This window comes from Mobula hypostoma, chromosome 22 (genome assembly GCF_963921235.1).
Source record: "Mobula hypostoma chromosome 22, sMobHyp1.1, whole genome shotgun sequence".
NCBI classification, from domain to species: domain Eukaryota; kingdom Metazoa; phylum Chordata; class Chondrichthyes; order Myliobatiformes; family Myliobatidae; genus Mobula; species Mobula hypostoma.
In genome coordinates, this window is record NC_086118.1 from 7,361,227 (window position 1) to 7,382,676 (window position 21,450).

At 46.6% G+C, this 21,450-nt stretch overlaps 1 protein-coding gene across 4 annotated transcripts in view; it reads right to left on the reverse strand.

Annotated features, from left to right (window-relative positions):
• The window catches only part of LOC134336613 (caskin-2-like), a 300,486-nt gene that overhangs the window by 44,141 nt on the left and 234,895 nt on the right, over window positions 1-21,450 (reverse strand). For all 4 annotated transcript variants that reach the window (XM_063030953.1, XM_063030951.1, XM_063030952.1 and 1 more), the window contains 2 exons: window positions 17,063-17,193; window positions 874-982 (listed from right to left, as the gene is read on the reverse strand). In XM_063030953.1, the coding sequence (XP_062887023.1) occupies window positions 874-982; window positions 17,063-17,193 (240 nt within the window). The remainder of the gene's footprint in view (window positions 1-873; window positions 983-17,062; window positions 17,194-21,450) is intronic.

Consider the following 21,450-nt stretch of genomic DNA (forward strand, 5'->3'; position numbering starts at 1 on the left):
TAAGATGGCAGGAAGATCATTTTCACATGGGAATGCGTCTATTGACTAAATTAACTTCAGAATACATTGTGGCGTTTGAAGAGGAGGGGAATCAGGAAGGAGGAGCGGGGTAAGGAGGGGGTCTTCAAGTGGCCGTTTTCCCATTCAGAGGTCTCAGCTGGGCAGGTGAGAAAACCAAACTGCAGGCAGAGAAACTGCCACCCACAAGGGCCAGGAGAGGACATTGCTGGAAAACTACATTCCAGCTGCTGGCACTGCACAGACCATTCAGCCTAATGCAGAGACAAAATACTGTACATCCGGGAAATGGACACAGAACGCCAGGAACAATGAGTCATAGAGAGAGAGAAACACAGTTAAACCACCAGGCTCAATGACCTTTCATCAATCAACAACCCAAAACACACACTTGGCCTCACTCTCTACAGCAGCATGGACAAAATGCTAGAGTCCTGATGAAGGGGCTCGGCTCGTAAAGTTATCTGTTTATTTCCCTCCGTAGATGCTGCCCGACCTGCTGAGTTTCTCCAGCATTTTGTGTCTGTTGCTCCAGATTTCCGGCATCTGCAGAATGTCTTGTGCCTGGCTTGTTGAGTTTTGCAGTATTTCCTGCCTTGTGCACTGAATCCCTTTACACCAGGAGTCTGGAGTGATATTGGATTGTCGTCAATCTGGGAATGTGTGGGAAGTTCAGCAAAGAGGCATAAAAATCTGCTCAAGTTTTGTAAGTATTTTTTTAATAAACTTCGCTATGATACCATGCCCATTTCTGAGTAAAAGGCTAAGAATCCAAGACAGACTGAGCACATGATTGAGCCTGGCCCGTCCTGTGCAGTACAGTGCTTTACCCGGGTTAACCCCACGCAGACTTACGTCAAGTAGCAATCGGACCACTTCAGTCTTGCCACACAAAGCAGCTTCGTGCAGCGCTGTCCCCGTCTTCGCCACTCTATTTGTGTCAATGCCAGCCTTGATTAACAACCTGGAATTCAGAAAAGAGTAGCAAAGATGAACAACCCAGGCAGGGAGTGCAGGAGTGGGGTGGAGGAGTGTGCAAGAGCACTCTGTGGACAGGATGTGCAGAGGGGGTAAGATATTCTTGTAGAAAGGATACAGGGCTGAGGATGGAAAGTGTGCAATGGGAAAACATTGGGAGAGGGCAGGGTTTCACTTCCCAGAATGCAGGATACGTCAGAGACAGAGGATGGCTTGGAAGCCCACAAGACAAAGAGCGAGTAGGAACACAGTGAGAGAGGGGCAAGGGGCCTCCACAAGCAAAGAGGGCCCCAATCACCACACACCCACAGGCCTCCCACTCACACCCATATACAGACAGGCCACCCACTCGCACACTCAGACAGGCCTCCAACCCTCCCTCCTACTCTACCAGGCCTAAAACCCTCCCACCTACCCACTCACATGCGCTCTGGCAGAGACAGGCAGCGACCAGTTGGGCCATCTTGCCCATTTCTTTGACTCTGTGACTAGGCCATTCAATCCCTCAAGCCTGTCCTATCATTAAATAGATCAGGGGTCTCATCTCCTCTTTTCTGCTCCCTCCCCATACTCCTCACCTCCTGCAGACTGATGGGTTTGAATACCCTCACTGACTCGCCACTGCAAACTGGGCGGCAGGAGGATGATGGCACCTAACGGTGACTCCTTTGCTTACATCTTCAGAAACAGCTCTATTTCCATATAACCATATAACAATTACAGCACGGAAACAGGCCCTTCTAGTCAATGCCGAACACTTACTCTCACCTGGTCCCACTGACCTGCACTCAGCCCATAACCCTCCATTCTTTTCCTGTCCATATAGCTATTTCTATCTTGAATATCTCCATTTTCCCTTTCAGGGTTCTTTTGAAGACCCTGACCTGGAGTTACACACTGACTTTGGTTCATTGTGAAAATAGGACTTGCTCTCAGGTTCGCTACTCGATATGCCAAGGATGCAGCCTAGAAGACTAGCACGCCTTCTGGGTTCTGGGTGGCTCTGGAGGCGGGCAGACTTGAGGTTGGTGCTGCCACAGAAAACTGGTGTGTTGTGGGAGACAGAGATCCAAAGCTGCCAGCTGGCTGCTGGTTTGTGTGCCCAGAGACCCGAGCACAGAGCTTGGAAGAAGCGACGCAATAAACTTTTAACACCATAAATCAACAAGTTGTTTGTTATGTCTCCCCTCTTGCTGTGAAATGGGGACATCTCTTTTTCCCTTATTAGGGAGAGAGAGAGAGCCTGTGGTGTGTCGAATTACCGGGTGAACGCGTAGTCTTTGGGGTACTGTGTCTTTATTGATGCACGCTTGAGTGCTCGGTGGAAGGTGTCGTTGCTTTTTTGCTGGTGGGGGAGGGGGGATTGTTGCTTTGCTGCTGCTTGTGCGTGGGAGGGAGGAGCTTGGGGGGGCTTTGGGGCTCTAACATTTAACTGTCTTTCATTCTTTGGGCACTCCTCTATTTTCGTGCATGTTTGCGAAGAAAAAGAATTTCAGAATGTATATTGTATATATTTCTATGATATTAAATGTATCTTTGAAACCTAGAGAACTGAAATGGCTCACACACCTCCTAGGAAGAAAGTGTCTTCTCATCTCCACCTGCGGGGGGGGGGGTGGTTAGGGTTGACCTCTTCTTCAAAAACAAAGCCTCCAAAATCTAGATTCCTCACTCAGCATCGACCCTGCCAATCCTCTCAGAATCTGACACATAATAATTGAAATGTTCACTACAATGCTGATGGTAGAGGGGGTACAATTTGGAGCTTGGAGCCTAATGCACATAGACTCTTGTTTATACACCAGGGGATGCTTTGCTCCAGTGAGATCCCACAACAGATCTTTTGGTGATGTGACATCTGGTGACTGTGAATAGTGCAAGTTAATTAGCGCTCTCAGTTAAAAGAACACCTCAGTAAAGTTGTGAGTGTTTCGTCTCATTACTGTGTAATGACTAATGCTACAAGTCCTGTTACAGCTGGTCTGAAGATGATGAAAACAAAAGTTCACTAGGCAGGCTTTAAAAGCCCACTGAGACAGATGGTAACACACCTTGAGGGTGGCAATGATTTATCATCTTCCTCTGGGCTCTGATCCATGTGGAGGGTGTATTGGAAATACTGCGATTCCCATTTCCAGCCATCCGGGAAATGATTACGTTAACCTTTGAACAGGACAGCTCTGAAATGTCTGGCCAGACCTGAGTGAGGGCCCCATGGATGCACCACAGATGCCAGTCAGGCCATCAGATGGTTGTGACAGAAGGAAGCCACGCCACCCCACCCCCACCCCTCTCACCACGCCCTACCACACCCTACCTTACCCTACCTTCACCTCCCTGAGGCTGTATTCCACTCTCATTCACACTTCCAGATGGCTGGTGTCTGCTCTTCCAGTACACAAAAAAATCCTGGAAGCCAAAGGGATATGCTGACTAACACTGGTCCACCAGTCGGCATATAACCTGGTCACTCTCACATTGAGGTGTGGGATTTTGCTGTGTAAAAAATGGCCACTGCATTTCCTACCCAGCAACAGTGACCACAATTCAAATACTGCTCCACTGTGAAATCTTTTTAGAAGTCTCTACTCGTGAAAGCTACGTATTCTTCAATACCATCAGCCACTACACTACTAACCCACTGAGGAACTGACAGTAGCTGGACTATCAATCTTGAAGCAAGTTTAAATCCTTCCACTGAAGCTGGAAACTTTCGATTCAAGTCACTAAATAAATCTGGAGACAAAGATGTCATAAATGGGAGCAACCACACGATTCCCATAAAATTCTTCCCAGATGAATGGATAAAAGCAAATCAAGTATTCCATGAAGTGAATTCCATTGCACTAGATCCAGACCCTGACACTAATCGTCAGTCGCCAGGGCATTCCAATCAAATTGGCATCTAAATATGACCTGTAATCTGTCACCCCACTGTTCTGGAGAAAATATTGTGTCTTGGTCATGTTCCACAGTTTCACAAATACTACTGGAGATACACAATACATCACATGATCGACCTAAACACCAGACTAATTTGGAAAGGCCAGGTTTGGGCCGAAATGTGGCGACAGGGACCGGAACTAGAGTGTATTGATACGATAGGGCCTGGGCCCGGGCCCTGGTGTGAAGGATGACCCAATGTTTGGATGATTTAGACAACGGGCCTGACGGATTGAAAAGGCACGGTGTCAGGACCAGAGGCGAGGATCGGGTCAGTTCTGCTCTCTGCTCCACAATGTTTACTCGGCTCTGCACTGAACTGAGGCTGAGACTGAGGCCTGCTCGGGCTGCCCTAGGCTTCGTGCCTGTGGACTCACTTTCATTCTGAATGCTATTTGCTTACTTTTGTTGTTTGCACAATTTATTTTTTCCCTCTCCGCACTTCTGGTGTTTGATGGTTTTTTATGGAATCTTTCGGGTTTCTTTGTTTTGTGGCGGCCTATAAGGAGACAAATCTCAAGGTTGTATAATGTATACATACTTTGATAATAAATGTACTTTAAACTTTGAAATTTGAAGCTGTTTTTAAGTCAGGTTGAAGAACACAGAGGGAAATACCACTGCTCTACTGTATATACAGCTATATAACTTTTTACATGCACCCGGGACCTCAGCTTAACGCCCTATTCTAAGGCAATACACCACTGCCTCAGCCAAGAGTATTTCTCAATTAGATTATAACCCATCAGATCCAAGAGGAGTGGAAAAGTGGCAGGAAGCAAAAGGGAAAGATTGACTGGTGTTTTTATAACCAGAACTGTTCACAGTAGGGTTTGATGGGCTCAGTACCTTTGGTTTTGGCTGTAATGACAGACCTAAATGTAGCAGGTGTGATAAAGAGGTCTGCGGATGACACCAAGTACTGGTTACATAGTTGACAGTGAGTAAGACGTAGGATGTAAGAGCTTTGAAGAGGAAGTTAATGGTTTGGTCAGTCAGGTATAAAAATAATAAAGAGAATTCAATCCAAAGCAGTGAGAGGAGAAGCTTCTGGAGAAGTTTAGCTTTCAAGGGAATATACAATCTACGGGAGGACCTCCGTCGAGGTCGTGGCTCAGACAGTTGTTTCCTAAGTTTGTAGGGATGGTTTTGGGGACACGGGGAGGTAGGGGTCAGGTTAGGGCTTGGGGGTAAGGATCGGCAGATGGGAGTTCGAGGTCAGGCTAGCATCTAAGCCCCTACTCTGCACTCAAAGGCTAGCAACATGGAGACCAAGGACATCCAGAATCTAGGCATCCACTCTGCGCTTGGAGGCCAGCGATATGGACATGAGACAAAGGACATCTGAAGTCTCAGCTTCCATTCTGTGCTCAGCCAGTCATGTTAACCGGTGATGAAGGGCATCCCGAGTCTTGGCTTTTGCTCCTTCCATGGTCGAAGGCCAGCAATGTTGTCAGGTGTCGGACATCTGGAGTCTATGCCTCTGCTCCTCGCTCAGACAACAATGTGGACGTGTATCAAAGGACACCTGTGGATGTTGGCCTGTTCCAGATCGGTGGGCCTGGGCTCAGATGCCCATGGCAGCATGAGGCACAAGGGCTGGTAAGTTAGCAAGTCTGGAGTTCGGGGTCCCGTCATTGGCTAGACCGCAGTCAATACCAAAGATCAAAGATCAAAGACCAAATGCCGAAGCCTGCAGCTCGGTCCTGAGGTTGGAGGGCTGTCAATGACTGTGGGTGGATGGGAATAAGGAAAGAGGCCTGGTTTGTTGCTTGTTGTCTTCTGTACTGTTCAGCTGAGCATTGTGAGCCTGCTGTTGTTGACCCCAGAATGTGTGGCGACACTTGCACATCCTTACGTGGGTTAACACAAACGCCGCATTTCAAATGCCGTTTCCATGTATGTGATAAATAAATCTGAATTGAGTGAAATACCAAGGAACCAGAGGACTGTAGTAAATGGCATTAACATAGATGGAGGTCTGATGGTCTAGCATGAGCATATTGGGCTGAAGGGCCAGTGTCTGTGCTGAATGATTTGATGAATCTAGAAGAAACCATCCCCAATACCTGGCAAGAGACCAGGCTTTTCGAAAGCCACAGGGTGCATGAAACGAGGCTGACTAGAATTAGAAAAGGCTGACAGTAAATCTACTTATAATTTAACGGGTTGCCTGGGAAACTAAAACTGCCCTGTCTGACAGCTGGGGAAAGATCAGTGGCTGCTGCTCAAACACCCACACATAATGGACAACAACAGATGTTGACAGCGAGGGCAGGCCCCGCACCTTCAGCATCCAACTCCCCCACCCCCGTGAGGGAAACGCTAATGTCCGGTCAAGGGATCAAGTGTAACTGTGGACTTCATCCAAGGGATTCAGAGCTCTGTTCTGACACATTGATCATAAATCAATGGCATCGTGAGTGCGCTGAATGGACTAGCTGGTGTTTTGACAGCAGAAAATAAGGTTGACACAGCCTGATTAGTTACACACAAACAGGTGCACAAGATCATTGTTCTACATCTTGTATTTGATGGATTAGTGTTGCAGGAGCTGCGCCTGCACTGGGAGTATGGAGCAAGGAGCCATACAGTAATCCAGCACAGAAACAAGCCCATTGGCCTGACTCATCCATGCTAACCAAGATGTCCTTCTAAATGTGTCCCATTTTCCAGTGTTTGGTCCATATTCCTCTAAATCTCTCCTATCCATGTACCTACCCAAATGTCTTTTAAATGTTGTTTCTGAAGCTGCCTTAGCCTCCTCTGGCAGCTCATTCCATACAACACCACCCTCTGCGTGAAGAAACTACTCCCTTGTGTCCCCTCTCACTTAAACCCAATTTCAGACTGTATACCGGGAAAAAGACTGTACATTCACTTTGTCTGTGCCTCTCATGATTATATATAGCAAAACTTTAAAATGCACCTTATCTGAGCAGACTACCCCATCTGCTTTCAGTGCTCTAACCTTGGAACTTGCAGACAAACCTTGCTTGGAACTGCGCTGAGCTAAGATCCATGTGCACTTATTTATTAAATACAGGCTGTTTTTAAATCTTGCTGTGAGAGTAATACATTTTTAAAATATAGTGGTTACTAACCTAACTGGATTCAGCTTTTGGACTCAATGATTTCATTTCCACCTCTCAGTTAGGAAGTCGAAGGTTCAATACTCACTTCTGACAGATACCCACCCAGAAATCCCTTCCCTCATCATTGATAGATCCATGCTATGCAGTTGAGAGTAAACACGACACAGAGTGGACTACGGCCGTGGCCACTTCTGGATTGTGCAGCTGGAAATCTGGCCTCTGACTTTCTGATGGGATTTTTGTTACCACTTAATATCTGATTCTGGTGTAAGACTCACCAGATGAAGTTTGAATCTAATGTAATATTCTAACTCTGTGGTTGGAAAAAAATCTGATCGTTTTAGTTATCGGCAAACAGATCATACAAACTTCTTCCCCATGAACCCATGCTACTTATTGGGGCCAACATACAACCTGTGCTTACATAAAAATAACAAAAATATTCAGCTGGTCAAGCAGTACCTGAGGAGACAAGGTTTCAGATCAGTGTTTCTTTGACTTGCTGCATTTCTTTTTTTTAAATTTCAGATTTCCAGAATCTGATGACTGCATTGGTGCTACTTCCTCTGCCCCTGCCCCTGCCCCTGCCCATCTCAGGAGACAGATCCACTGACATCTATCACAAATCCACTGACCCCCACAAGCTACCTTGATCACACCTCCTCCCACTGCTCGGTTCCGCCACATCTTCAAGGAACGCTTTGTGCTCTACCACACTCTGGTTGCTCCTTGCGCTGCTCACTCCTGCCTTGCAACAGCACCAACCTTCCTACGCCAGGCTGCCAACACAAGTTCCTTCAAGGGGCAGGCATTCAATGTCACCCTTATGTCCCGGTAGTTCATGCAGAGACATAGCCCTGAGACAACGTTCCCCCAGGAGTCACTGGTTCAAGCCTGGAGGATCTTTATGACGACCTACTGCAACTACTGTTCTCCACCAGCTCATACAGATCTCTCCGACTGGCTAGGAACTCTCTGTTATATGTCATTGGAAGGTGCATTCATTTCAATAGACATTGGCTTTGTGGGAGAAGCCAGAAAATGGTAGCAGATAGTTGTCTCTCATATATAAGATGAGGATGATAATCTGGTTAACTGGATCAGCAAATTTGCAACAACACCAATAATGGGGGTGTAATAAGACCATAAAATATAGGAGCAGCATTAAGCTATTTGGCCCATTGAATCTGCTCTGGCATTTTCATCATGGCTGATCCATTTTCCCTCTCAGCCCCAATCTCCTGCCTTCTTCCCGTACCCCTACATGCCCTGACCAATCAAAAATCTATCAACCTCTGCCTTAAATATACATACAGACCTGACCTCCACAGCTGCCTGTGGCAAAGAATTCCACAGATTCACTCTCTAGCTAAAGAAATTCCTCATCTCCGTTCTAAAAGGACGGCCCTCTATTCTGAGGCTGTGCCCTCTGGTCTTAGACTTCCCCACCATCGGAAACATCCTTTCCAAACCTTTCCGGATCCTAACCCTGCCTACCTGTGATGCCACTTTCAGGGAATTATGTATCTGAACTCCCAGATCCCTCTGTTCCTCCGCAGTCCTCAGTGCCCCACCATTTACTGTGTATGTCCTACCTTGATTTGTCCTTCCAAAATGCAACACCTCACACTGTGATACCGTTTCACTGAACACCTCCGCTTTGTCCGCCAGAGAAAGCAGGATCTCCCAGTGGCCACACATTTTAATTCCACGTCCCATTCCCATTCTGATATGTCTATCCATGGCCTCCTCTACTGTCAAGATGAAGCCACACTCAGGTTGGAGGAACAACACCTTATATTCCGTCTGGGTAGCCTCCAACCTGATCGCATGAACACTGACTGCTCCAACTTCCATTAATGCCCCTCCTCCCCTTCTTACCCCATCCTTCCTTTCTTTCTTTATTTTTTCCTTTTTCTCTCTCTCTGTCCCTCTCACAATAACTCCTTGTCTGCTCTCCATCTTCCTCTGGCACTCCCCTCCCCATTTCTTTCTCCCTAGGCCTCCTGTCCCATGATCCTCTCCCTTCTCCAGCCTTGTATCCCTTTTGCCAACCAACTTTCCAGCTCTTAGCTCCATCCCTCCCCCTCCTGTCTTCTCCTTATCATTTTGGATCTCCCCCTCCCCCTCCCACTTTCAAACCTCTTACCATCTCTTCTTTCAGTTAGTCCTGACGAAGGGTCTCAGCCGAAACATTGACTGTGCTTCTTCCTATGGATGCTGTCTGGCCTGCTGCGTTCCACCAGCATTTTGTGTGTGTTACCTCACACTTGTCTGCATTAAATTCTATCTGCCATTTTCTGGCCTATTTTTCCAGTTGGTCCAGATCCCTCTGCAGGTTTTGAAAGCCTTCCTCGCTGTCCACAATGCCTCCAATCTTAGTGTCATCAGCAAACTTGCTGATCTAATTTACCACATTATCATCTAGATCATTGATATCGGCAACAAACAACAATGGTCCCAGTACAGATCCCTGAGGCACACCACTAGTCACAGGCCTCCAGTCTGAGAAGCAATCATTCACTACCACTCTCTGTCTTCGCCCACATAGCCAATATCAAATCCAGTTTATAACCTCTTCATGGATACCTAGGTCTGAACCTTCTGAACTGACCTCCCATGTGGGACCTTGTCAAAGGCCTTACTAAAGTCCATGTAGACAACATCCACAGCCTTTCCTTCATCTACTTTCTTGGTAACCTCCTCGAAAAACTCTACAAGATTCGTTTAACACGATCTACCACGCACAAAGCCATGCTGACTATCCTTAATCAGCCCTTGGGTATCCAAATAATTTTATATCCGATCTCTCAGAACACCTTCCAATAATTTACCTACTACTGATGTCAGGCTCACTGGCCTATAACTACCTGGTTTACTTTTGGAGCCTTTTTTAAAACAACAGAACAACATGAGCTACCCTCCAATCCTCCGGCACCGCACCCGTAGCTAAGGACATTTTAGATATTTCTGCCAGGGCCCCTGCAATTTCTACACTAGTCTCTCCCAATGTCCAAGGAAATATCATGTCAGGACTGGGGGATTTATCTACCTTTATTCACTGTAAGGCAGCAAGCACCTCCTCCTCTTTAATCTCTATATGTTCCATGACACTACTGCTTGTTTCCCTTCCTTCCATATACACTCTGCCAGTTTCTTGAGTAAATACTGATGCAAAAAAACTGTTTAACATCTCCCCCATCTCATGAGGCTCCACACATAGATGACCACTCTGATCCTCTAGGGGACCAATTTTGTCCCTTACTATCCTTTTACTCTTAATATACTTGTAGAAACCCTTCCGGTTTACCGTCACATTATCTGCCAAAGCAAACTCATGTCTTCTTTTTAACTTCCTGATTTCCTTCTTTAGTATTTTATTACATTTTCTACGCTCTTCAAGTACCTCATTTGTTCCTTGTTGCCTATACCTGCTCTCTCTTTTTCTTAACCAGATCGCCAATATCCCTTGAAAACCAAGGTTCCCTATGCCTGTTAACTTTGCCTTTAATCCTGGCAGGAATATGCAAACTCTGCACTCTCAAAATTTCACTTTTGAAGGCCTTCCACTTACTGAACACATCCTTGCCAGAAAACAACTTATCCCAATCCACTCTTCCTAGATCCTTTCTCATTTCCACAAAATTGGCCCTTCTCCAATTTAGAACCTCAACTCAAGGACCAGAACTATCCTTATCCATAATTAACTTGAAACTAATGACATTATGGTCACTGGACCCAAAATGTTTGCCTACACATACTTCTGTCACCTGACCTGTCTGGTTCCCTAATAGGAGATCAAGATTTGCATCCTCTCTTGTTGGTACCTCTATACATTGATTTAAAAAACTTTCCTGAACACATTTGACAAACTCCAAGCCATCTAGCCCTTTCACAGTCAATATGTGGAAAGTTAAAACCCCCTATTATTACAATTTTCTGTTTCTTACATTTTCTGGTCTGCTATCTCTCTACAGATTTCTCTTCCAATTCTCTCTGACTATTGGGTGGTCTATAATACAACCCTATTAGAGTGGCACACCTTTCCCGTTCCTCAGCTCCACCCATATGGCATCTATAGACAAGCCCTCCGGGCTGTCCTGTCTACGCACAGCTGTGATATTTTCCCTGACTAGTAATGCTCCCCCTTTCATCCCTCTCCCACGATCACATCTGAAACAACAGAACCCTGGAACATTAAGCTGCCAGTCCTGCCCCTCCTGTAACCAAGTCTCACTAATAGCAATAATGTCATAATCCCACGTGCCAATCTACGTCCTAAACTCACCTGCCTTACCTACAATATTCCTTGCATTGAAATAGATGCACCTGAGAACATTTGTATCACGTACAAACCTCTGATTTCTGTCTGTACATGCAGTCTTCGCATGACCTTTATCCTCGTCCACCACACTATCTGCTCTAACACTCTGGTTCCCCTCCCCCTGCAAATCTAGTTTAAACTCCCCGGAGCAGCACTAGCAAACTTACCCGCAAGGATGTTAGTCCCCCTCCAGTTGAGGTGCAAACCGTCCAGTCGGAACAGGTCCCACCTTCCTTTGAACAAGGCCCAATTGTCCAGAAGCATGAAGCCCTCCCTCCTGCACCAACTCCTTAGCCACGTATTTAGCTGCATCATCTTCCTATTTCTAGCCTCACTAGCACGTGGCACGGGGAGCAATCCTGAGATTGCAACCCTGGAGGTCCTGTCCTTCAACTTTGCACCAAACTCCCTAAACCCTCTTTGCAGGGCCTCCTCCTCCTTCCTGTCCACGTCATTGGTCCATACATGGACCACCACATCTGGCTGCTCACCCTCCCTCCTGAGAATACCAAGATATCGTAGACCCTGGCACCAGGGAGGCAACAGACCATCCGGGATTCTCGATCTCTCCCACAGAACCTCTTATCTGTCCCCCTAACTATCGAATCCCCATATCACTACTGCTCTCCTCTTTTCCCTGCTTCCTTTCTGAGTTGAGGGTCCAGCCTCGGTGCCAGAAATGCAACAACTACAACTTGTCCGTGGTAGGTCGTCCCCACCAACAGTATCCATAACGGTATACTTATTGTTGATGAGAACAGCCGCAGGGGTGCTCTGCTCTTTCTGTCTACTCCCCTTCCCTCTCCTGACAGTCACCCAGCTACCTGCCTCCTGATTCTTAGGGGTGACTGTCTCCCTGAAACTCCTGTCCATTTCTGCCTCTGCCTCATGAATGATTCGAAGTTCGTCCAGCTCCAGCTCCCTAACTCGGTTTGTCAGGAGCTGCAGCTGAATGCATCTTTTACAGGTGTAGTCATCAGGGACAATTGTGCTGTCCCTAATTTCCCACATACTGCATACGGAGCACTCGACTGCCCTAACTGCTGCCTCCATTACCTACTCCTAAGTTAATTAAATTAATTAAAGGAACTTACCTGGCCTTACCTCACTATTCTGCTGTCTATCCTGCTTGTTATTTCTTCAAAGAATTCCAGCAGATTTGTCAGGCAAGATTTTCCCTTGAGGAAACCATGCTTCCTACAGCCCATTTTATCATATGCCTCCAAGTACCCCAAAAGCACATCCTTAACAATCAACTCCAACATTTTCCCAACTACTGAGGTCAGACTAACAGGCCTATAATTTCCTTTCTTCTGCCTCTCTCCCTTCTTAAAGAGTGGAGTGACATTTGCAATTTTCCAGTCTTCCAGAACCATTCCAGAATGCTGGTGATTCTTGAAGATCTAATGCCTCCACAATCTCTTCATCCACCCCTTTCAGAGCCCTGGGGTGTAGACTATCTGGTCCAGGTGACTTATCTACCTTCAGACCTTTCAGTTTCTCAAGAAACTTTTCTATAGTTATGGTAACTTCACACACTTCATAACCCTGACACCTGGAACTTTTACCATACTGCTAGTGTCTTCCAGTGAAGAATGATGCAAAATACTTATTCAGTTCGTTCGCTATTTCCTTGTCTCCCATTACTACCAATGGACAGTGAGGAAGACGATTAGAGCTTGCAGTGGGATCTGGACCAGCTGGAACAAAGGGCAAATGAAGTTTAATGCAGACAAGTGCAAGGTGTTGCACTTCTGTAGGACTAGCCAGGGTAGGCCTTACACAGTCAAAGGCATTGACATAGAACATAGAATAGTACAGCACAGTACAGGCCCTTCGGCCCACAAAGTTGTGCCGACCCTCAAACCCTGCCTCCCATATAAGCCCCCACCTTAAATTCCTCCATATACCTGTCTAGTAGTCTCTTAAACTTCACTAGTGTATCTGCCTCCACCACTGACTCAGGCAGTGCATTCCACGCACCAACCACTCTCTGAGTAAAAAACCTTCCTCTAATATCCCCCTTGAACTTCCCACCCCTTACCTTAAAGCCATGTCCTCTTGTATTGAGCAGTGGTGCCCTGGGGAAGAGGCGGTGGCTATCCACTCTATCTTTTCCTCTTATTATCTTGTACACCTCTATCGTGTCTCCTCTCATCCTCCTTCTCTCCAAAGAGTAAAGCCCCAGCTCCCTTAATCTCTGATCATAATCCATACTCTCTAAACCAGGCAGCATCCTGGTAAATCTCCTCTGCACCCTTTCCAATGCTTCCACATCCTTCCTATAATGAGGTGACGAGAAATGGACACAGTACTCCAAGTGTGGCCTAACCAGAGTTTTATAGAGCTGCATCATTACATTGCAACTATTAAACTCGATCCCTCGACTTATGAAAGCTAACACCCCATAAGCTTTCTTAACTACCCTATCTACCTGTGAGGCAACTTTCAGGGATCTGTGGACATATACCCAAAATCCCTCTGCTCCTCCACACTACCAAGTATCCTGCCATTTACTTTGTACTCTGCCTTGGAGTTTGTCCTTCCAAAGTGTACCACCTCACACTTCTCCGGGTTGAACTCTATCTGCCACTTCTCAGTCCACTTCTGCATCCTATCAATGTCTCTCTGCAATCTTTGACAATCCTCTACACTATCCACAACACCACCAACCTTTGTGTCATCTGCAAACTTGCCAACCCACCCTTCTACCCCCACATCCAGGTCATTAATAAAAATCACGAAAAGTAGAGGTCCCAGAACCGATCCGTGTGGGACACCACTAGTCACAACCCTCTAATCTGAATCTACTCCCTCCAGCATCACCCTCTGCCTTCTGCAGGCAAGCCAATTCTGAATCCACCTGGCCAAACTTCCCTGGATCCCATGCCTTCTAACTTTCTGAATAAGCCTACCATGTGGAACCTTGTCAAATACCTTACTAAAATCCATATAGATCACATCCACTGCACTACCCTCATCTATATGCCTGGTCACCTCCTCAAAGAACTCTATCAGGCTTGTTAGACACGATCTGCCCTTCACAAAGCCATGCTGACTGTCCCTGATCAGACCATGACTCTCTAAATGCCTATAGATCCTATCTCTAAGAATCTTTTCCAACAGCTTTCCCACCACAGACATAAGGCTCACTGGTCGATAATTACCCGGACTATCCCTACTACCTTTTTTGAACAAGGGGACAACATTCGCCTCCCTCCAATCCTCCGGCACCATTCCCGTGGACAACGAGGACATAAAGATCCTAGCCAGAGGCTCAGTAATCTCTTCTCTTGCCTCGTGGAGCAGCCTGGGGAATATTCCGTCAGGCCCCAGGGACTTATCTGTCCTAATGTATTTTAACAACTCCAACACCTCCTCTCCCTTAATATCAACATGCTCAGAACATCAACCTCACTCATATTGTCCTCACCATCATCAAGTTCCCTCTCATTGGTGAATACCGAAGAGAAGTTTTCATTGAGGACCTCGCTCACTTCCACAGCCTCCAGGCACATCTTCCCACCTTTATCTCTAATCGGTCCTACCTTCACTCCTGTCATCCTTTTTTTCTTCACATAATTGAAGAATGCCTTGGGTTTTCCTTTACCCTACTCGCCAAGGCCTTCTCATGCCCCCCTTCTTGCTCTTCTCTGCCCCTTAAGCTCCTTTCTTGCTTCCCTATATTCATCAATAGACCCATCTGATCCTTGCTTCCTAAACCTCATGTATGCTGCCTTCTTCCACCTGACTAGATTTTCCACCTCACTTGTCACCCATGGTTCCTTCACCCTACCATTCTTTATCTTCCTCACCGGGACAAATTTATCCCTAACATCCTGCAAGAGATCTCTAAACATCGACCACATGTCCATTGTACATTTCCCTGCAAAAACATCATCCCAATTCACACCTACAAGTTCTAGCCTTATAGCCTCATAATTTGCCTTTCCCCAATTAAAAATTTTCCTGTCTTCTCTGATTTTATCCTTTTCTACGATAATGCTAAAGGCCAGGGAGCGGTGGTCACTGTTCTCCAGATGCTCACCCACTGAGAGATCTGTGACCTGACCCGGTTCATTACCTGGTACTAGATCTAGTATGGCATTTCCCCCGGTCGGCCTGTCCACGGACTGTGACAGAAATCCGTCCTGGACACACTTAACAAACTCTACCCCATCTAAACCCTTGGAACTAATCAGGTGCCAATCAATATTAGGGAAGTTAAAGTCACCCATGATAACAACCCTGTTATTTTTGCACCTTTCCAAAATCTGCCTCCCAATCTGCTCCTCTGTATCTCTGCTGCTACCAGGGGGCCTATAGAATACCCCCAACAGAGTAACTGCTCCCTTCCTGTTCCTGACTTCCACCCATATTGACTCAAAAGAGGATCCTGCTACATTACCCACCCTTTCTGCAGCTGTAATAGTATCCCTGACCAGTAATGCCACCCCTCCTCCCCTTTTTCTGCCCTCTGTGGTAGAACAAAGGGATCTGGGAACACAGATCCATAATTCATTGAAAGTGATGTCAAAGGTGGATATGGGCATAAAGAAAGCTTTTGCCAAATTGGCCTTCATTATCAAAGTACAGAGTACAGTATTTGGGGTATTATGTTGGAGTTGTTTAAGTCGTTAGTGAGGCCAAATTCGGAGTATTGCGTGTAGTTTTGGTCACTTACCTACAGGAAAGATGCAAATAAGGTTGAAAGTGTGCAGAGAAAATTTACGAGGATGTTGCTGGGTCTGCAGGACCTAAGTTATAAGGAAATATCGAACAGGTTGGGACTTTACCGATTGGGACGTAGAAGATTGAGAAGAGACTTTATACAAAATTGAGGGGTACAGTTAGAATTTTTCCACCGAGCTTGAATGGGACTATAACCAGAGGGCATAGGTTAAGGGTGAAAGATGAAAAGTTTAAGGGGAACATGAGGTGAAACTTCTTCACTCAGAGGGTCATGAGAGTGTGGAACGAACTGCCAGCACAAGTGGTGCATGAGAGCTCAATTTCAACATTCAAGAGACATTGGTATAAGTACATAGATGGTAGAGATATGGAGGTGTATGGTCCTGGTGCAGGTCAATGGGAGTAGGCAGTTTAAATGTCTTGGCATTGACTAGATGGACTGAAGGGCCTGTTTCTGTACTGTACTTTCCACTGACTTTATGACTCTATGAGATTGAGCAGCTGCGAGATCTTTCAAAGTACTAAATGAAAAGAACACACTCTGTCCTGGCAGATAAAGTGATAATGCTGTTCCTAAGCTATCATTTTTAAAATTTGTGATCAATAAGAAACCTGCTGAAACATCCTTTTGTGGTGCATTTAATGCCTTTGAAAAATAAGAGCAATTTCTAGGCCACTGATTCTCAATCAGTGGTTTGTACAAAGAACTAGAAGCCTCCAGGAGTCTCTTAGCAACACAGTTGAGATGAAAGCCCAGCCATGATCATGTGGTGGAACAGGCATACATAGCCCGTTCCCACTTCTCTTTCTGTTAATGGAGGGACTGTGCAGCCAGAAACACATGGGTAACTCACAGGCAACTCCAGTTTCTCAGCCGGTGCCACTGTCCTCTTGAGCTGGTCTGCTGAGACATGTTAGCCTGAGTGTGACATTCACTGTGCTTTTTACCCGAGGCTAAGTGCATCCTGGATTGGATTAAACAGGGGTCTTGCAATAAGATAAGAAGCCGTACTTGATAATGTCCTTGTGTCCATTCTTTGCAGCCAGATGCAGAGGAGTGGTGAAGTTGGCATCAGCACTGTCTTTGGACTGACCCTCCAGCAAGGCGACACACATGTTACTGTTCAACAGGAGCTGGGCAACCTGAGGGATAAGGCAATGGAGAGACAATCATGTCAGAGCCATTGAGAGTCAAACAACATCCATTCCCAAAGACACTGCCCATTCATGCTAGACCCAACATCAATATGGCTGAACTTCAATACCAGCTGTTACTCGTAAAGCCAAGACTTCATTGTCAAACCTAGAGAACCAGAAAACTCTAGATGGTATTTGCAGATGCCAGATGTAGAAAACAATCTGTTTGATTTACATGGTCGTGTCAACGTGACCTCACCACCTGCAGGGTGAGGTATCCACCATGAAGGGCAGATAACTGCATTCTTATTCAACGAGACCCCTTCCTGGCTCTTCTCAGCCTCATCCCACACTTCAGCCCTCCACTCCAAGTATCTCCACCAGCTCAGAACTTCTTGCTCAAGGATTTACCACGGCACACACCTCAAACATTTCCTCTTCCTCACATCACGTCTGGTGAAGCTCACATTCACACTCTCCTCTCTGAGGCTGAGTGCTCTAGACTCAACCAGCCTCCATCAAGGGCACATCCCTCCCCACAATCAAGGATATCTTCAAGCGATGGCAACCGTCACTGAGGACCCTCAGCATGCGAGACAAAGACAGAAGCCTGAAAGCTCGCACTTCTTCCCCTCCACCATCAGATTTCTAAACAGTCCATGGACACCATCTCACTTTCCTCTTTTACACTACAGTATTCATTTATTGTAACAAAATCACAAACTTCATAACACCTGCCAGTGATAATTCAAGATTGTTTAATGCCATTTCAGTACTTAAGTATAAAAGAGAATGAAATAATTGCTACTCTGGATCAGATGCAACATACAAAACAACACACTATAAAGAACATAATAATAAAAATGTACAATAAGTAGAAAATACACAAGATAGCTTACATAGACTAATTATACGCATATTAAGTGAGGCTAGGCATAGCAGTGTCTGTACATAAGGTGACTCTGAAACATGAAATATTAAAGAAGTGATGGTGGGGGATATGATGGGTAGGTTAATGGGTGTTGATCAGCCTTACTGTCTTGCGGAAAGTAACTGTTTTTGAGTCTGGCATGGATACTATGTAGACTCGTCCCTGATGGGAGTGGGACACTCAGTCTATACAGGGTGGGTAGGATCCTTCATGATATTGCTGGCTTCTTTCCGGCATCTTTCTGTATAAATGGCAGGTAGGCTGGTGCCAGAGCTGAGCTGGACAGTTTTGACTAGCTATTTTGATGGTAGTGGAGGCAGATACAAAAGGGTCTTTTAAGAGACTCCTGGATAGGTGCACAGAGCTTAGGCAATGGGTAACCCTAGGTAATTTCTAAACTAAGTACACGTTCGGCACATTTTCTATGTTTCTATTGCAGAGCCTTCCTGTCCGCCGCAGTGCAATCTCCACACCATGCAGTGACGCAGAACGTTCGCAGGCTCTCTACTGCAGATTTTTGGAAAGTCGTAAGTACTGATGTGCATAGTCCAGCTCTTTTCAGAAAGAAGAGGCACTGGTGAGCTTTCCCGATTGTGTGGAATGACTTCTGGGACAATGAGAGTTTGGGCAAGATGAACATACCCAAGAGTCTGAAACTGCTTGCAGTTCCCACTTCTGTGCCATCGATGTAATTAGGGGTGTGAGGGTTGCGAGAGGAGGCAGAAGAGATCGAGGCTTGGCGCCAGGCAAATAACCTCTTCCTCAATGTCAATAAGACAAAGGTGATGGCACCTCTGGTCAATGGAATGAATATTCTGGGTCATACAGGAGGCAGTGGATAAATTCACCTTGTGCCACACTCCCTGAACAATCCTGCCCCATAGACCGATATCACAAATTCCCCGTTTCGGTGAGGAGGAAAAATTAAGTGGAAGACCAAACTCTAAACTGGTGTCACATAATGAACAGAAATTGCAGGAGACTCTTCTTTGCTGCTCCATGATTCCATAAGGACATGGCCGATCTTTTACCCCATCACAACTTTCCTACACTTACTCCATTTTTCCTTTAATCCCTTGTATTGAAAAATCTTTCCATCTTCCATCTTGGATAACTGAGCCCCCTTGGTGGAGAACCAAGGACTCGACAAGCTCCAGACAAAGAGGCTTCTTTTCATCTGTCCCAAATGACCCACTCCTAATATTGAAAGTGTAACTCTGTCAAGCTCCTAAGAACTGTGTACATTTCAATATGATTCCTTGCCAGACTCTAACCCTAGGCACAGTCTGCTTAATCTCTCCGCAGATGACAAACCCAGCTCTCCTGGTTTCAATCTGCTGAACTTTCAGTGCACTCGCTCAAATGCAAGTACATTCCTCTCTGGGTAGGGAGATCAAAAATGTATATCATATTCTCACCAGGGCCCTCTTTAATAGGAGCAAGATGTCTCTACTCTTGTAATTAACTCCTCTTGCAGTAAAGATCAATGTATTGCTTCCCATCCTGTTGGTGAGCGAAGGGTTACTGGTTGGCAATGTTACAGCACCAGGCGTGTCTTCTCCAATTAGATTGATCCCATTCAGGGATCAGGGAGGAGGAGGGGGAGGGGGAGGGGGAGGGGGGAGGGAGAGGGAGAGGGGAGGGGGAGGGGGAGGGGGAGGGGGAGGGGGAGGGGGAGGGGGAGGGGAGGGGGAGGGGGAGGGGGAGGGGAGGGGAGGGGAGGGGAGGGGAGGGGAGGGGGAGGGGGAGGGGGAGGGGAGGGGAGGGGAGGGGGAGAGTGGAGAGAGGGAGGGGAGGGGAGAGGGGAAGGGGAGAGGGGAAGGGGAGAGGGGAGGGAGGAGAGGGGAGGGGGAGAAAGGGGGCATGGGGAGGAGGGAGAGAGAGGGGAGGAAGGGGAGAGCAGAGAAGGCAAAGGGGAGAGGGGAGGAGGTAAAGGGGGATGGGGAGAGGGGAGGGAGAGAGGGGGAGAGGGGGAGAGGGAGGGGAGGGAGAGAGGGGGAGAGGGGGAGAGGGAGAGGAGGGAGAGAGGGAGGGGAGGGGGAGAGGGGGAGGGGAGGGGGAGAGGGAGAGGGGAGGGGGAGAGGGAGAGGGGAGGGGAGCTGCTCTAAAAAGACAATTCTTAGGCATTCTCTCTCTTGGGATCCAGCACCAACCTGATTTTCCCAATCTACCTGTATATTTGCTGTTGCTTTGCTCACACCTGAGTGCTCGGTGGTGGATGCCTTTGTTTTTTTTTTGCCTGTGGGGGGGGGGAGAGGGGAGATTGTTGCTTGCTGCCGCTTACACATGGGAGGGAGAGGACCTGGGGAGGACTTTAGGGTTCTAACATTTAACTGTTGTTCATTCTTTGGGCACTCCTCTGTTTTGTGGATGGTTGTGAAGAAAAAGCATTTCAGGATGTATATTGTATACATTTCTCTGACATTCGATTGGACCTTTGAACCTTCATTGAAATCCCCCATGACTATTCTAATATTGCCCTTCCTTTTTATTCTTCCATTGTAATTTGTACCCCACAGCCTGGCTACTATTTGAGGACCTGTATATGATTCCCATTAGGTCCCCTCTGCCTGTCCTTTCAATACAATGTGCATCCTTGGATGTTAAGCTTCTAACTGTGATCTTCTTTTAGCCATGACTCAGCGATGCCCACAATGTCATACCTGCCAATCTCTAACTGCGCGACAACATCATCTACCTTATTCTGCATACTCTCTGCATTCAAACATAATATTTCTAGTCCTGTACTCATCACCCTTCTCAGTTTTGCCCTGTTACACTTCAACTCATCCTACTGAGTTCAATTTTGCCCTATCATCTGCCTTCTACACACTGCATCTGTTTGGAAACCAACAGCCCTATCACTCTGGTCCCCATTCCCCAACCAAATTAGTTTAACCACTCCCCAACTGTTCCAGCAAACTTGTTCTCAATGATATTGGTCTTTCTCAGGTTCAGGTGTAACCTATCCTTTTTGTACAGAAGATATCCCAATGATCCAGAAATCTAAACCCTTGCCCCCTGTATCATTTCCTCAGCCACGTATTCATCTGCCAAATCATCCTATTCTGACTCTCATTGGCATGCGACACAGGCAGCAACCCAGAGATTACTACCATGGAGGTCCTGCTTTTCAGCTTTCTACCTAACTCCCAAAATTCTCTCTTCAGGTCCTCCTCCATTTTCCTACATATGTCGTGGCACCAGTATGTACCGTGACTTCTGGCGGCTCACCATCCCCCTTTAGATCTGAAACATCCCTGGCAATATACCATCCGGGTTTCCCTCTCACATCCACAGAATCTCCTGCCAGCTCCTCTGACTATGGAATT